The sequence below is a fragment of the Aspergillus ruber genome, assembly GCF_000600275.1.
Source record: "Aspergillus ruber CBS 135680 unplaced genomic scaffold scaffold00020, whole genome shotgun sequence".
Lineage (NCBI taxonomy): Eukaryota > Fungi > Ascomycota > Eurotiomycetes > Eurotiales > Aspergillaceae > Aspergillus > Aspergillus ruber.
In genome coordinates, this window is record NW_024467316.1 from 1 (window position 1) to 17223 (window position 17223).

Sequence of the window (17223 nt, forward strand, 5' to 3'; positions counted from 1 at the left end):
GTGGTTGCAGGTGACCTGAGGTCAACTTTTCCCTCGTGCGGGACAAACTTGCTTATATAACAGTCTTGGCAATCATGTGATCAACAAAAGAGCTTTACAAACTTTCCTCCCGCATCATCTGTGTCAGACAGATTACCAACTACTTGTAAAGTAACTACCATACCACCACCACACCACTCTACATAGCTGCTCTGTCGCTGCTCTATTCAAAAAGAAAAAGTTATTACTTTTTAAGCAATTAATAAGCTATAGGTTTATCAAGATCCAATTTATTAGTTCAGAAATAGTATAAGTTAGTGCCTCTGTAACATTTGTAAGTTACCTTTGGTCCAAAATATATTTCTGCATGATACATTAACTATAGAGAGTTACGCAACTTTTCTATTAAAGTATTTACCAAGTACTTGTAAACTGCTTATAAACCAGTTAACTCATGTTCCTGTATCCGCATTCTTCTCTCCATAAGATCAAGTTCCAACTTCTCATTTTGAAGCTGTTGCAGGCGAATATCCTCCTCTTGCTTTTTGAGATTAGCTTTCTTTTGTTGAAGTTCTATTTCAAGATTCTCTAGCTCAATCACTTGACGTCTCTGTTCAAGATTTAAGACATTTGTTGAAATGGCACGTCGAAGATTACTCGATCTTATTGACCTAATTCATTTGGTAAGTAATTGTGAACTACTTTATAGCTACTTGTGAAGCACTTGTCGGGACTTACTCATTATCACCATTTTTTGAGGAGTTTTGTGACCTTGACCTTGTATTTCCTTGCGGTAAGGGTGAAGCTGATTCAATTTCAGATGAAGTAGATAAGGCAGACCTTCGGCGCTTTCGGCTCCCTAAAAGTCAAGGTAGTTAACAAGCAGTTAACAAGTGCTGGTGAAGTAGTTCTCTAATACATACTTTCCCGACTCATATGCCGAAGGTAGTTAGCTTCCATATTAGAAGTTCGGTATGAATGGTGAATATTGAAGTCCTGAAAGTTATTGTACTGCACAATATCATCCCTATCTAGCTTCGCAGAACTAGGGTATATTAGTACTTTTCTTAAACAGTTGACAAGCGGTTGGTAGGTGCTTAAAGAACTTACTTCTTAACTGCCTGTACCAAAGTTAAATACTTTCCAGATGCATATGATTTCTGATGGGACTGCTCAACAGCATTTGTATGATTTCGCAGTATATCAAAGTAATGAGGTTGAATTTTAGAGCATGCTTTATTTAACCCGGCTTTGATTACTTTGCCTTTCTTTTGAACTGCCCAATTCTGGACATTAGCACTCTCATACACTGAAGCAGTCAGTAACTAATTGTCAAGCGGTCAACAGGTGGTTATATACTTATCAGAAGATCTAATAATTTATCATAATCATCCTCTGATCTGCAGTCTAAAAGACTCATCATGCGGCTCCAAAGGGGAGAGCCTTGGTTATTAGTTCCAATAGCTTTCAAGATTGACCGTTGGAAATGAACCCTGCAGAAGACAATAATATGCTGTAAATGCCATGTTATGTCTTGGTGTTGAGGATCAATCTCAGAGAGATATTGACCAAGTCCTAAGTAGTTAGTATATGTTTTCCAAGTAGTTAATAAGTACTTACCAGTATATTGTTTTGAATCCATATCAACAATAATACCATGGATTCCGGACCCATGGATGGAATCAAAAAGAACTGGTCGGGAAGAGACCCTCTGGACTAGGTCAAAAACTCGCTTGAAAAGTAAATAATACCCCTCAGTAGAATCAGTACTGGTAAAGACTCGCAGTAAAGTAATAACTAGTGACTGGGTGGTTAGTAACTGCTCACTTAGTAGTTAGGGATTAATACTTTTGCATTGGTCTGGCAGGAATGTAGCAAAAAGCACCTCATTAATATCTTTTGACCGTATTCGTTTATAAGACATATCAACCTCAAAAGATGAGAGAAGTGAAAGAAGTTGGATTTGCTCTTTAAAAGCACATAGAACCATGATACCCTGGGAATCATGATAATATTCCTGGATATAATCCTAAGAGCTTGTTTAGTACTTGTCAGCTGCTTTGCAAGTGCTTCTGAAGTGCTTACCTTCAAATGCTGGTCAGTATTTTGAAGGAAAATCAGGCCATTGATATCCTGTCCATTAGGATAAGAAATAAGACGCTGCTTTTGAATTATTGCTGCAATTCGATCCTTATTACAAAAGCTAGAGTGAATCTCTGCTAATGTAGATGCATTATACTGCCGACAGAATTCTTCAAGTTGTGGATTTCGAAGAAATTGAGCTATGTAACTGGTTATCAACTACTCCACAAGTGGTTGAATAGTACTTACCTGTTGTTAAATTAGGGTCCTGAATTTGTTCAATAATTCTTTTCACACCCTCTAGAATCCTTTCAGGTGCCTTGCTTGGTGGTGGTGGTGGATGTTTATGAACCCCATGTGATGTAAATATTATATATGGGCATTGCTCTATATCTGTAGGTACTAGAGCATTGAAGATAACATCACAAGGAGTATGCTTCAACTGACCAGACCCCTGAGGATGATCTCGATCTAATAATTTCTTAGTAACTGGATATAGAGTGGTTAAGAAGTATTTACCACAGTACTTTCGGCGGCTTGATAGAGGTTCAAAAACACCACATTCTTCAGTAGCTGGCAAGATCTCTTTATTAAAAAGATCCTCAAGAAACTGCAAGTCTATGGCTGTATGTCCTTGAATTTGCCCCATATGATGTTTAGTTAAACCTCCATATGATCCATTTATACAGCCAATGAATGGCGCGTATTCTCCATGAACATCCTAAAGTAGTTAACAATCACTCACTAACTGCCTGAGAAGCAATTATCATTTATCACATACCATCTGATTATATCTTTTAAAAACTGCTTTGCAGGTTGGAAGTTGATCAACACACGCAAGGCCTTTCCTAAAGAAAGAAGCCTTTGACCGATAATAACTAAGGCTGGATAAGTACTTGATAACTAGTTAACAAGTAGTTAGAGTACCTATATGCATTGCGCTTTCTGATATCAGACTCTAAGATCTGGACATCTTTCTGAGACTTTTGAATTTCTTGCCAAGTACCTTCATCAACAGATGAATGATGATAGGACCGGAGAAATGGGCTCAGGAATTCACATGCATAAATCCCAGAGCATTTCCATGTCCATTTCTTAACTTGACATCCAAGAAATGGGCAGTAAACAGGTCGTTTTCGTCCGAAAGGCTGTCGTTTTGCATATTGAATCTAGAAGTACTTAGTATCTAGCTATCAAGTACTTGTCAAGTACTTACAGTATCAGGAAGATGATCCATTTCAACCTGTGTTCGTCCTTTGGAAGCAATAACATATGTATAACCATATATATGAGTTGTGGGATACTCTGGAAGGTCATCAATATACTCAAGATTCAATGTTGTAAGACCAGAGCCTTTAGCTCTTGTAAGTGGAATAAGCATATCTGGTTCCTTTATTTAACTGGTTAGCAAGCAGTTGACAGCTGATTCACAGGCAATCAAATAATTTTACCTTGATTTCAAGGGAGATATCAGCACTTGGCTCAACAAAATTATTATTGATATCAAATGAAGGCCCCTGGGAGTCCTGAGGGTTGAGAGAGTCCATTATTGCAACTGCTTGGTAACTGATCCTCAATTGCGTGGATATTCTTCGAATACTTAGAATTAAGAACGGAAATTGAATTTCATGTAAAGTTCAGTATTTAATTATCTCGTGCGGGATAAATCAACTTAATAAGAGCCTTGGCGCTCACGTGCGGGGGGTCTAGGCCGCATGAGCTCACCGCTTGGCTCATGCGACCTGTGTACACTCTAAAGATAGATGACGTCCCAAAACTCAGTCTTTGTCATGGTTCGATACTAACGTAATCAACCTCCGAGCGAATAGTGACCTCCGAGCGACGAATTCTCGCCGCAACTACCAGGGTTTTGATGCTTTCAACCACCAGAGCCATTGGATTAATCATGTAAAGACGAAACAGATAGCTATTTACTGGGACAGCTTCTCATACAAAAACTCCGTCACAATGTCTAACCGCGCCATTCAGCTGCGCCAGCTCAGAGTATTCATTGAATCGAGGGATCCTACAGTGTTCGGTCTCCTACGATCAATCCAAACTGAAGCCTACTCAGCACTCTCGAAGTTGAAATATAAAAGCTGAATAAGACCCTCGGGATGTCAACTATGAGACAGTACATCAGAGGAAAATGGGAAGAGATGAAACATAAGACAAGCAGCCCCATGCCATCTCTCACTTATTCACCGCTGCCGCCAGTCTATACTACTCGCATGGTTCGCCTTCTACCGCACGAGGATAAGAATGCCTCCATCGAATGCGAGATTTCCATCTACGGTCTATCAGAGGCAGGCGGTAGAGAGCACCTTTACGAGACACTTTTCTATGCTTGATGAGTAATGTTAGATCTCTGCCATACTAAATAGCTGCACTTTCCCTGTTACTAGGAACCTCCATACCTGCCATGTGGCGTACGTGGGATATTGAAGAGAGCGAGTAGCTCAAGAGAATCCACAACGTTATTTTCTCGAAAATCTGTTCATTAGCAAGCGGTTGGTATTTTCTATTTTAAGATTTGTTTTCTCGTCCTGAGAAAATGTGCACTAATAACATTGCTAAAGAATCGACACTCCAAATAGCCACATCTATTCAACTCTAACTGCAGCAGTATGAAATAAACCTCTAGCACCAAAACCAATTCCATGATTGCCCCAATTCATCAATCCTTGTTCTGAACCCGCTTGCTCATCCGTCGGATGGCATGGCCATATCGATAAAGCAAGAAAGGCACAGGAGCCATCACGGCAGCAATACAAGCCAGGATGGTCAACGCGTAATGCGGGCCGAGACTGCGATACATCGGAATCGCACCAACAGCCATCGCTCCCGAGGCCATGTAACGTCCGAAAGTCATGAAACTGAGGGCGGATGCGGCATAGGTTTGGTACACGAAGATGACATAGAGGTAAATGCTGGTGAAGACGGTGATGAGACCATAACCGAAGAATGCAGATCCGATGATGGGAGACCAGATGCTGATTTCGGGCTGTGTTGCTTTGTTAGCAATGGTAAGACATCTCGAGAACGGACCGAGCTTACATAACAAGTCCAACCCATCCAGAAAAGCGAGACTGGAAGGAGAATTGAACCACCCATCATGGAATAGTAAAGACACACTTCCGGTTTCAAGGACTTACCCTCTGCCGTTGCCTTTTCATACTCTTTCTTCGTCCAGGAGTATAGCAGAGGGACTAGTAAAAGAGCCAAAAAATCACCGACAATCTGCGCCACCCATAGTATGTTGGTCAGTCCCTGGGAAATACCGTACACTTCCTGGAAGATAAAAGGATATCCACTCATGAAAGTGAACAGAACGATATATATTATGATCAAATAAATGGTGAACAACATGATGATCGGCTCGGTGTACGTGAAGAGAAATGGTCGATAAATGCTAGTTCGGAGACGGGTCCATAGAGATGAACTTCCTGTCGCCTCTGCCTCAGACTTGAATCGATTGTCTCCCGTGATTTTGCGGAAATGCTCGGCCTTCCAACTGAGTAGCAAGGGCTCATAAGTCTCAGGCTGGAAGAGAAAAACCAACCCCATGATCAGCCCGGCGTAGATCAGCATAATCCAATCAGCCCATCGCCAATTGATGGCCGAACTCTCACCCATATAAGCCGAAACCACGGGCCCAAGCATTGGTCCGGCATATGCAATAATCGTCATGACCGGCAAGCTGAACGTTGCTTCCAGAGGTGTCCAAATATCGGCAATTGATCCTCCAGCGCAGGTAAGGGGTGTTGAGCCGAAGAAAGCCGCGAGAAAACGAAAAGCAATGGCAGCGCCAAAGTTGGGTGCCAAGGCTTTGGCCATGATGAAAATCATAAAGATAGCTCCCGATATAACGTACACGATATTGCGACCAAAGGTTTCAGAGAACGAGCCCGCCACGAGCGATCCAACGGCGAAACCGAAGAGATAGCAACCTGAGCATCGTTAGACGGTCCAAATGATAAAACGAAATGGAAAAGAAAGGTAAGCATACCAGTCGTCAGAGTACCGACTTCATCTTTAACATGGAAAGCTTCAGTAGATTGAGGCTCAACAGCGGCGTCGATGGAAGAAGCAGCCGCACCCATCATGGAAATCAGACATAACATCGTAGTTGCAACCCATCGACGAGTGGGCGACCAGTTCTTAGGTTTCACCGGGTCGACATCGCCATCCCAGCCCACAATGAAAACGTATTCCTTCTGGCCATTGCTTCCGACAATGTTTCGAACTTGCACACCCGGGACCTGTGAGGGTGAAGATGAGGTCGATGGCAGCTTCTCCTCATCTACGGAGGTGGATGAATCGGTATCAATCGACTTTTCGAGATATGCAAGGTCGGTATTGAGACAAATGTCGCGAACCTGTGCCTTGATCTTTTGGTACTGTCGGATTGACTGCATGCTCTACCGCTTGTCGTCCGGTGGAAGACTGTGAAATATTAACTGATAGCAGATGCATGGTCGATCCGGAGCCTTATATAGCGAGGTCATTCTGAACATCGGTATGTTGACTCTGAGTACAACAATGAGAAATAGTGAGGAAGAGTTGACTCCGGTACTTGACTCCAGAATGATTAGTCAGTTATTCTAGAGTGCTCATTGGCTGAAATCGTATACAATGGCTAACTCCGGGCTGACTCGGGTCCCGTGATACTATGGGCTCTTGTGGCTTGATTTCTTAATGTTTCTTCATATTTTCCATGGATTGCTTCTATACATTCACAATCAATGTTTAGCCTCGAGTCCAGTTATTGCTAAACCACTGAGACCCCGGTCTGGGAACTCTCCCTCCATTACACCTTGATGGCTGCACCATGCTTCGTTTTTCTCATCCAATATCGAAGAGGCTGTCCATCCCTCTAATTGAATCTACAAGCCTTCTTGTCGGGGCTCGAAATCAGCAACTTTCTTGTCAAGAATTACCATCCAATCTGTTTCCTACTTGTACTGCATACTTGGTACTTTTGTATGAATCTGCCAACAAGGGTTATGTACTGCTAGCTATATGTCCGGCCAGCCTCGATACCGAAGCCAGCCAGCAAATATGATATGCATCCTGGATCTACAGAGTAATGATGACTTATTTAGGAGATGTGCAAAGTAATACATGGATGTAGGGACTTTGCACTTGTAGGTATCTGACCCACATCACGCTGTGCGCATTTCCGTAATACGTATTTGGAAAATGCTCCAAGATAGCAACGGCCAAGTCGCTTTACTTTCCATTATTGTATCCAATTGCTTGGCCATCGCGATCCATCTTCTTCTTTTTCTTCCCTTTTCTTTTCCCCCTTGTTTATTGCCGGCCATTTTGGATAACTTACTGGGCTGTGATCGCGACTCATGCATAGTACTTTGTGCAGCCGCTTCAACTCCCCTGGAGCATCCCGAGCGAGACACCTCTGAGATGCCTAAGACTATGTACGGAGCTTTGGCAAATACGGTCATCCCGGATTTTGCTGGAACCGAGCCATAAACAAACGGGAGACCTACGGCCGGACAAAAGAACGTCTTAGTAATCGACCTTAATAACTAGCATAAAGGCGATAATCGCGCCAGATCAAGCGGTGGGGATTAGGTGCGGCGATTCCAAGTGTCATAATCCCGGGGATGTCAAGTGGTTGTCAAGTGCATCTTTCGCTGAATTTCCTTGTCAAGTCCTAAATCTCGTTCACCACGGCACGTTGTATATTTGTGATATAGGCATATCAAAAAGAAGAAACATGGCGAAAGAACGGCGCAAGTGGACTCAAAAGGAGGACGATATTATGAAAATCGCCGTGGGGAAAGGTCAGTGGTATCCACGATGGCCCGCACGCCACATCGATGGGCTTCGCTAAATGAACTAGATGTCGACCGGGTCGACTGGCTGTCCATCGCAGAGCATCTTCCCGGTCGCAACAATAAGGAATGCCGCAAGCGCTGGCATCAAAAGTTCGCAACTAGCACCAACTACGGCAGCTGGACTGATAAGGAGGACGAACGCCTTCACACGGCAATCGGTCAACATGGGACCAAGTGGGCACTCGTGGCTCAAGCGGTTGGCACCAGAAGCAGCGAGCAGTGCTCCAAGCGGTGGAGCGATGTGCTCAACCCAGAACTCAACCGAAGCCCATGGACTGATGCAGATGTTCGTATCCCTCATCCCCAAATGTTCTATCAGAGTCTCAAGTTCTGACCCGGGTCAGGATAATCTATTGGAATCAAGCGTGGACACTCACGGACGGAACTGGAAATCCATAGCACAGCTCCACTTCCAGGATCGGTCAGCATTGTCCTTGAAAAATCGGCATGCGCTGCTGCTTCGTCGACAAGCTCGAGGAATACAAAACCAAAGAGATTTCCTCCCAAGTCTCGAATCAGATGGACCGGGACCTCAACAGGGAGCCTTGACCACGCCTGGCCATAGCCCTCACTCCAGCCAGAGTGCTGCTGACGAGTTCGAAAGCACGCCCGACAACCAGAATGACATTCAGAATTCTTTGCCGCACAGTCATGGTAATAGCGCCTCAATCCCAACGGTGGTTTCCTCCGGCGGTTTTGGAGGAGACAGTTTTACTCCCTTTGGGCAGAATAGCAATGTTGCTCTTGATATGTCCACGTACAACAATAACTTCTTCGCGGATGATATGTCACAACTTATCCAAGACTCATCGTTTTCACCTGAACAACTCCAACAGAGCCACCAACAACAGCATGTGTACCCTGAGATGTCCTCGTTTAACCCCCTTCCAGCCGGTATTGATTACTCCGTCCCTCCCACGCCTCCTTCAATGGTACAAAATTCGAAGGGATCTTCTGAGGAGACGGAATGGGAGGAGTTTCTATGCTTGGGTATTAGCTGTCCTCGAAAAGGGCTGGAGGCCTTCAAAATGGCTGTTCTCGAAGCCGTCACGAAGGGGCCCAGTTGTCTGGCAAGTGATGATGATGACAAGGTCCAGATAATGCTGAAGGTCCGGCGGAAGCCCCAGGTTGTTTTTGAGTCACGCAAGACTTGAGATATTGTGGCTCTCTCTCTCCCCTCTCTCTCTCCCCTCTCTCTCTCCCCCCCACCCCTTTGGGCCATTTGATTCACCCCCAATCTGTTCAATCTTTATCCCATCCCTCTGAACGACGATCATGACTTCCTGTGTTTGGGCGTTAATTTTTAAATGGATTGGGCTTTCATTATCATAACGTTGTAGGCATCTACTGATTAACAAACTACATAAAATTTTACGTCAGGCTTCCATGTAATTATCGCTTGCACTTCGCGGTTCCTATGATCAACAATTGCGCTTCTTCGGTTCCCGCAGTCAAATCTCGAGTACTCACTACGTCCACCAAGGCCAAATTTTGCAGATCCGGGTGTCTGGGGATAGCAATTAGTTACAAGGATGTCCCCGGTTCATTAATAATATGCAATTGTGCATGGACTGTTTGAGGCTGGGCAGATCGTCCCTGAAACAGAGCTGCCGTCAGCAAAACCGGTGGTTGATAACCGTGGATGGCAGCGTTCCAGTGGATTCCACATCATTAGCTATGGCAGGAGATACTTCATACCCGCGAATAACATTTGTGTCGTTCCGGGAGCACATGCATGGTGCTCGTATAGCACGCTGCGTAGATGACGCGGACAACGTCCATGTCGCTCCGGGTGAAAATTTCCTTACTATTCCTTTCTAATATTCCGATAGATTGCGGCTCAGTACCAAGCACTGTCTCATACGAAGGAGGGCGGGTGGTGGATGTCGAATCCGCGATAGAGTGGCACGTCGCAGGGTCCACTCCGTTCGTTATCTACCAAGTGTGTCCAGAGCAAAATATCAACCTAGGTGGCTCTTATAAATTCACTTACTGGGGGCTCGATTGATGCTACTATATTAATTAGAGCATAATATGCTTAACACTAAGGCCGTAGTAATCGCTTTTCTATAGTCACGCATAACAGCCTTTGTATGTCTGCAAAAGAACGAGGGCCCCTTTATTCTCATGTCTATCTATTACCGCTAGCTCAACGACGACAACTCTGGTCTACTTCACCCTAGTCAAGCTGGGTGCGAGGACAAAATTGAATGCGGAATCCTTCGGCTATGGTAGCCAAGGAGTAGAAAAAGAAAACAAGATGTCCAAACTTATGTTGCTATTGTTTTTGATTGCGTCTAGGAGCACATGCGTGCCCATAACGTTATTCTCGGTAAAAGTGAACGGGTCTTCGAAGGAGTTCTGCACATGGCCACTGGCCGCAAAGTGCATGACACAGTCAACCTGGTAAGCTTCCAGTGCAAAAGAAACTGTCTTTGGATTGGTGATGAAGCCATGGATGAATCTAAAGCTTGAAAATTGGATCAGCTCGAGTATGTTGTTGATGGAGGAGACATTGCCCATCTTGTCGAGGCAAATGATGTTGTAGTTGTTGTGGTATTGATAGATTAGATGACGGGTCATCCAGCTTCCACTGTTACGAATTGCTATTGGTTAAGTGGCCATGCTATTTTAACAAAAGAGGCGAAGCATGGTCTTACATGAAACCTGCAACGCCAGTGACAAGAATGGTCTTCACGTAGGGAAGCGGTTCTAATCTTCCAACACCTATCAGTGGGACATTCATAGGAGAATCTTCTTCTATTTCACTCTCGGGAGTCATGATTCCCGAGTCGAAGGTGTTGGTGAAAGCAATAGGTGCAACTAGGAATGAATACTGTATTCAAGGTTGAGATAAAAGATGCAATCCTGGAAGGGAGCTTGGTAGAACTGATCACAGAGCAGTTTATATGTGTTTTAAGTGCGGCTCAAACGTAAGTACTATGGAACTTCTTATCCCGAACGCACCTTGTCGTGGTATACGAGGACGGAGTAATTGGAGTCAAGAAATCAGGGCTCAGGGCATGACTCCGGAGAGAAGTTATCAACTCGGTCTCTGGAAACTTATTTAAACCACTGCTTTATACTTTAGCACCAGACTTGGACAGATAGATAAAAGTAGAGGCAAAGATAGAGATATTCTGGCCGAAAACCCACGGTTCAATCCAATCCTAACAATGGCAGAAACCAAATTTCTTATTTTCGGTATTCATTATAGCCACTCTGTGTGTTTTAACCCAAATTAAAAATTTATAGGCAACAGCTGGGTTTCTGGCCTGGTTCAAGAATCTCTTCAGGAGAATGGTGATAACTACATCGTCTCTAGCATCCGCATTGAAGACCGGGAAGCTGTTCTAAGGTACGCATCCACAAATTGTTTCAACATATTTCGAACTATCTGTTAATACTTTTACTATCATATAGGGAAATTGACAGTATTGAACCAACCCACATTATCAACACCGCTGGTGCTCGCGGCTCTCCGAACTACTGGGGATCGTTCTATTCTCAGTTGAAACTGATCTGTGAGAACGTGAGACACCCTTGAGGCTGGAGTATATGGGCAGGTTGTGTTGACTATTTCGTGCATGACAGGTGCTCAAGACGTACTCTAATATCCTTATTCTTCGGATTCGGAACCCTCTTGCTGCAGACCTGCATCCCAAGAACTTTGTCGCCAAGCTTCTGGGCTACAGGAAAATTGTCAACATTCCCAACATAAGTCATCACGGTATTCTTTCTGCGGACAGTACTAACGAGATTTCAGTCAGGCTTGATTATGACAAACCTAGTCCCCGGGGTCATCCTCCTTGCCAAACACAAGGAAACCGGAATCTATAACTTTGTGAGAATCCATCCTCTCGGATACAAATTGCATGAATCTTACAATCTCATACAGACCAATCCCGGGACCTTTACCCACAATGAGGTGATGGGCTTGATGAAGGAGTATATCCGGTCTTCTTTGACTTGGATCAATATTTCGCTCGAGGAACAGCGTGCAGTCTTGGAGGCTTCTCGGTGTAATGCAAAGCTGGATGCCACGAAGTTGATCAACAGACTCGGAGAGTATGGATACACTGTGCTAAATTCTCATGATGCTCTTGTGGAGGCTTTTGTTGAGATGAAGACGAAGAGATTGCAGTAGGTCTCGGCTAGATTTTTATCCTACTTTTGTTTTTATTTCTCTTATTCTCTCAAGAGTTTTAATAAACAAATCATAGTCTATTCCCTGATTCTGGCAAACAGTAGCTCAGTGAATAATTTAATCTTCACTCTACTAAATCAGCCAGTAAATTTGTCTCTACATCTTCCTTGTTGACCGTGTCTCCTTGGTCGAGCTTGTTTCACTTAACCCCGAGCTTGTCGAGGACAAATTGCTTCAATCGTTTGCTGGATTTTCGTACACTAACAACAAATATAGTTAGCGAGTCGCTAAGATACTTCTTTTGCAGTTTGTGCCTATCTAGAGTTCCAGAGCACTAATTCTTCCGCGCCACTACATCGAATTCATAATGCAACGGCACATATCTATCGCTGATTACCAGCTTGGGTCCACGCAGTTTCATTGCTGCATAGGCAATCCAATCACCTCTGGGGCGTAATTGATCATTCCATCGCTACCTGTATATTCAATCTCTACGTCTTGGGCCAAATAAACGCGACCGAGTCTCGGTGGTGTTGCAAAGCTTGGGAGGTTGTCAAACGCCCTAGTGGTGGTACTGTTCTATGATACATGGAATTAATCGACATCACCATTTGGGTCTTCAAGATGCTCTAGATTCACATTGCTTGAAGGTCAGGAAGGTATATAGAATCCGCTGCTCTATCTCGGATGTTTAGGGGACTTCTAAATCTATGTAGAAGTCATGGGAAAATGTGAGCAACACGAAGTTGTAGTGAGGAGATAAGATAGACAATACCACTGGTCAGTGGATTGTTGACGCACTTGACGCACAAACTGTCAGAAACAAAGATTCGGAGGATAATCCCAAATGCATAGTCTTCTATATCGTGCCCCAAGATTCACTGTGCCCATATTCGGTCAATCCATCAATCCTATCATTCATGTCAAATCTCAACCATTGGTACTACTAAACACATAGGGCTCCAAGAACCTCGGTCGAGAACCACTCTCAAACAGGCTAATTAAGCACAAATTACCTAAGACCAAGCCTACCCGGCTCATTTCAATAAAAACCGACCAATATCTCAGAATAGCGAAGGGGACCGAAACTGTTTCACAAGACACAGATCCCAAGCAAAATCCCAAACCCCATGTCATCAGCATACATCCTAGCACAATGATCACCTGACCAAAAAGAATGCATCTTATCAAAAAGGTCAATGCGGTCGCACTGCATATTCAACAAAAGCAAGCCAGCATGAAGTGTCGGTCTCGTGATCTGGATCCAGACCGGCGAGACAAAAGCCTTCTAAAACCGCCTAGACATACGCGGCGAATAAGTCGTCGGGGGGGGACGTTTTGATTCGAGCACAGCACGGCGTTTTGCGGGCTGGCTGGGATTGTGACATACGAATGCAGGAAATAGAGGGAATAGTGATACCTGGTGCGTCAGTCAGCATCGCTTTGTTTACTTGATGTGGAAAGATATAACTTTCCTAATCTAGCTAAAATGCCGTCTGTCAAGGTCAAGGATAGTGGTCATGGTGATGGCGGCGACATTGTAACGCCGCATGATGCAGCGTGCAAATGTACCGGGCTTACAGATGTTCTCCGTGTCTGGCAGGGTGCGTCCCTGTCAACGATGCTGCGCTTCTCTGAGGGAATGCATCACATCTCGAGCAACACAGTGCCATCTCGCTCTCTTGCAGTTACCCGAGAAGGCCAGAGTGACGGCTTTATTCCTGAAAAGAGAAGAATGCCCGTGAATATTCAAGGTCTAGGACCATGGTGTCATTGCAGATGACTTTCCGGCAGGAACAAAAGCATATGAAGGTCGGGCAGTATCTGAATGATGGTGGCGTCTATACGGGTGTAGCACGAGAGTATGCGAAGATATGCTGTTGGGACTCCCAGCCACCAATTGAGAAGGTCGAGACGAGCAGGCAGGTACCTTGCGGTGTTGTGTGTGTCGTGGATCTGAGCTGTCTTGTCTGATTATGGATTGTCGTCCATCCGGATCGAATTGCATAGATTAAGGTCATCCGGTATTCTGTTAGCGATAAACAAGAAGGAATGGTGCACGTATCAGATGTCGCAAGTACTGTGTTATGTCACCTCTCGATAGACCTATCGACGTATGGGCTTTGGTATGTTACCATAAGTTACTTGATCATACCAGGCGCGTGCAAACAAAGTTCATCTGACCGAGTATCTAGTAACTACCCACCAAAGCAGGCTCTGCTCAAGCCCTAGACCCCGGTCCTCTGTACATAGCTCGAGTCTCAAAGAGATCTAGAACCAGCCACAGCCTGGTAAGAACCTTACAAATGTTAAGCAATCACCAATGATCACACAACTGAGCAATCACACATAGCCACTTCTTTGTCCCCATTACCAAATCCGGCATATCGCAAGCCTCCAAGGTATAGTATGTACCACATTCCATACTCCGTCAACTCCGTCGCATATGTCATGTCATGTCATGTCCTATTCCTGGACCAGCGCCAAAGCCGCCCGATGGTCCTGTTTAGCTACAGGCACCTGCATAAGCGGACCAACAGGATGCACTGGGTTGCGTGCGGTCTGTGTACGGCATGAGGTCTGTGTATGCAGTGCATGACTCTTATTCCCGGATAGGCAGGTGAGGCAGGCGTCAAGTATTTGGAATTTAGTGTCGTACTGCATATTGCAGCAGGCGAGGATAGATCGATAACTTCAATATCCACGACTAGTCGTACAATCTAGTACCACTCAGAAACAATACATTTACATTGTAGAATCATAGAAAATGGAGAACGCTGTAGTTGCTTCATAGATAAAAACGATGCAGTGTAACAACCTGATCGACGACGTTCGGCGACTCCGAAAGCTACGGGTGCATATAGTTTGTTAGATGGCTATTACCTTAAAACGCCCGCATATGTAACGCTTCTATTCCAAATCGTATGCAGGTTTCACCGTTGATCATTACTTACGGTATTTCGCGTATTGTATGTTAAGGTTGCAACGGCTGGTATGTGACAGCAGCCACGTGGTCGAGCATTGACGATGTATTCAGGGAGTATAAGGAGCAATACTGTATATTTACGCCAAAGTAATAGTCAGTTAGCTAGCCAGCCGTTATTGTTATCTTCATAACCATGATTAGACCATGACAAATCTTGGTACCGGACTGTCAGACAGTCGCTGAACAGAGCCAAAATAGGAAATTGCATGTGGTCTGAGCGAGGAATCTGTCCGTTGCCGCGCCGTGTCCGTCCGTGCCTCCCGCGTATGTCTATGCGGATATGGTATGGCCCAAGCTGTTAATTAAGAGTATATTAATTATATGAGGCTCCGTATAGAATACTCCCTATGTCGGAGTAGAGGGCCAAAATTGGACTTGCTCCGACGAAATCTACAGTAAACAGCTATATCACGTCCTTCAACATAGCTCAAAGCGAACCACCCAACTATATCAATACAATAAGCAGCAAAACAACAATAGACCTCTTTTTCCACTGAATAAAAAAAAACACTGCCAACCCCTGAGTCTTAGTCAGGCGTGGCTTGGCTAGGTTCAACGATCACGGATCGGCAAGGCGGGTACCAGTACCGTAACCGCTGCGCAATCGGCGATCTGCACGGGCACCGAGATCTACCGAAGACCAATCAGAAAATACTATTGGATCTCAACGTTCTTGCTCGAGCTGGAATTGATCGACTGCGAACCGAGGTATGATACTGTATTCCCGTACGGTATCATGTATAGTACATACCTGGTAGCTGGGATGATGCTGGGTGCAGTCAATGGAATGCACGGTATCCCTGTCAGTTTTGCTTCTGCATATTCTCTTCTCGCATAGTACTTTGTACAAAGTACATAACCACCTACTCGATAAGTACACCTACATACTCGTACCATGGGTAAAATTAGCCCCAACTCAGCTAACCCAGACCAAGACAAGCCGCGACGACACCGACCGACCTGTAGCCCAATCTAGTAATAATTTATTCGGCGCCAGAATCAAAAATTTGGATCCCAGTCGTTAGAGTGATGTCAGGGATCGGAACCACCCGATACGCGTAACGGTCGGCCAACTGTCCAGATTCAGGCCTGCACTAGTCAACAAATACGTACATAGTGGCCAAAATTAAGACTTTTCTGCTTTTGAAGAGGATGTCGTATCGGTCTACGTATAAGCATATTCTAAGCGAGTATATTATACGAAACTCTCACACGGAGAACTAGAGGTAGACCGCTCCGCGCGACCGTTTCACATGAGAAACAAGGGTCGGGTCTTAGCTGTCGCTGTCGAGAGCGGACGTTGTTATGACAGGGATTACTTAGTTAGGCCCTGGCCATAGCATAGCATAGCATAGCATAGCGTAAACTGGAGCTGGGGGTCTTGCATTATGCTGCATATAGGTGCATAAATTGTTGAGTTTGTGTATAAGTACAGAATAGTTGTGCCATAACTACAGTATTAGTATAACGAAGATAATGGGATTGTTGTAAAAAAGCAATACGGTTCCCCAATTTGTGTAGATTGAGATAGATTAAGTCTCCTTTCTACTCCGTAAAAAGTCCAGATCATGATAGCGCAAACTAATGCATCGTCTGCGGGACATAAACATTCCAAATTCCAGAACTCACATCGCACTATTGCTACTTAGTCCGGAAGTGATAGGTAACTGACACTAACACTAGAAATAAAATAATAGGATCATAATAATTGTATTAACAACCAACAGTCATGGGGTATTATTAAGTCCAAGCACATCGATCCAAAGAAAAGCAACTATGTACAAATCATATCCTTCACTCGCGCGGTCTTTTCTCTAAACCAGATTTAAAATAAAAACCATCACTCCTGAATCTCCCAAGTAAAACAATTCCCAAAATTGCAGTAAATGCTTTTCGCTCAACAACAAGAGGGAGGCGAAACAACAGCTCCGAACCCCCACACGCAAATAACAGTCGTGACCACGTGACCCGCAGTGGAAATTGACCGACGGGGGAGAACAATCAGAGAATATACACATTAGATATACACACTCAACAAAGGAAAGACAAGTAAGAAAATTGTGTAATAAAAGAATGACCAGGGTCGGAATGTGGCGTGTACATCATTGCGTGAATAATCAATCAGAACAAAGGAAATGGTGTTTTTTTCTTTTTTTTTTTTTTTCTCT

At 44.3% G+C, this 17223-nt stretch overlaps 6 protein-coding genes across 6 annotated transcripts; 3 read left to right on the forward strand and 3 right to left on the reverse strand.

Annotated features, from left to right (window-relative positions):
- Window positions 1–415: 415 nt before the first annotated feature.
- EURHEDRAFT_459560 (uncharacterized protein) lies at window positions 416–2725 on the reverse strand (the record flags this gene model as incomplete). Its single annotated transcript, XM_040784593.1, has 10 exons — window positions 416–650; window positions 718–756; window positions 899–1024; window positions 1090–1288; window positions 1339–1554; window positions 1600–1776; window positions 1828–2008; window positions 2065–2261; window positions 2311–2532; window positions 2581–2725. Coding segments are annotated over 10 exons (1737 nt in total), but the record flags the coding sequence as incomplete, so codon positions are not given.
- A 1262-nt stretch (window positions 2726–3987) lies between these two features.
- EURHEDRAFT_413981 (uncharacterized protein) lies at window positions 3988–4685 on the forward strand. The gene is made up of 3 exons (XM_040782302.1): window positions 3988–4571; window positions 4615–4618; window positions 4644–4685. Exon 1 carries the CDS (start codon window positions 4188–4190, stop codon window positions 4410–4412), a length of 225 nt encoding a protein of 74 aa, XP_040637268.1. The 5' UTR covers window positions 3988–4187; the 3' UTR covers window positions 4413–4571; window positions 4615–4618; window positions 4644–4685.
- Window positions 4569–6590, reverse strand: EURHEDRAFT_531965 (MFS general substrate transporter). Its single transcript, XM_040787202.1, has 3 exons — window positions 6071–6590; window positions 5119–6011; window positions 4569–5065 (listed from the first exon to the last, which is right to left on the reverse strand). Exons 1-3 carry the CDS (start codon window positions 6477–6479, stop codon window positions 4739–4741), a joined length of 1629 nt encoding a protein of 542 aa, XP_040637269.1. The 5' UTR covers window positions 6480–6590; the 3' UTR covers window positions 4569–4738.
- Window positions 6591–7801: 1211 nt separating this feature from the next.
- EURHEDRAFT_378936 (uncharacterized protein) lies at window positions 7802–9076 on the forward strand (the record flags this gene model as incomplete). The annotated part of the gene is made up of 3 exons (XM_040779117.1): window positions 7802–7868; window positions 7928–8208; window positions 8267–9076. 3 exons carry the CDS (start codon window positions 7802–7804, stop codon window positions 9074–9076), a joined length of 1158 nt encoding a protein of 385 aa, XP_040637270.1.
- A 1072-nt stretch (window positions 9077–10148) lies between these two features.
- On the reverse strand, window positions 10149–10704 carry EURHEDRAFT_404002 (NAD(P)-binding protein; the record flags this gene model as incomplete). The annotated part of the gene is made up of 2 exons (XM_040780273.1): window positions 10149–10515; window positions 10583–10704. 2 exons carry the CDS (start codon window positions 10702–10704, stop codon window positions 10149–10151), a joined length of 489 nt encoding a protein of 162 aa, XP_040637271.1.
- A 394-nt stretch (window positions 10705–11098) lies between these two features.
- Window positions 11099–12069, forward strand: EURHEDRAFT_404003 (uncharacterized protein; the record flags this gene model as incomplete). Its single annotated transcript, XM_040780274.1, has 5 exons — window positions 11099–11126; window positions 11178–11280; window positions 11346–11454; window positions 11517–11652; window positions 11714–12069. 5 exons carry the CDS (start codon window positions 11099–11101, stop codon window positions 12067–12069), a joined length of 732 nt encoding a protein of 243 aa, XP_040637272.1.
- Window positions 12070–17223: the final 5154 nt, after the last annotated feature.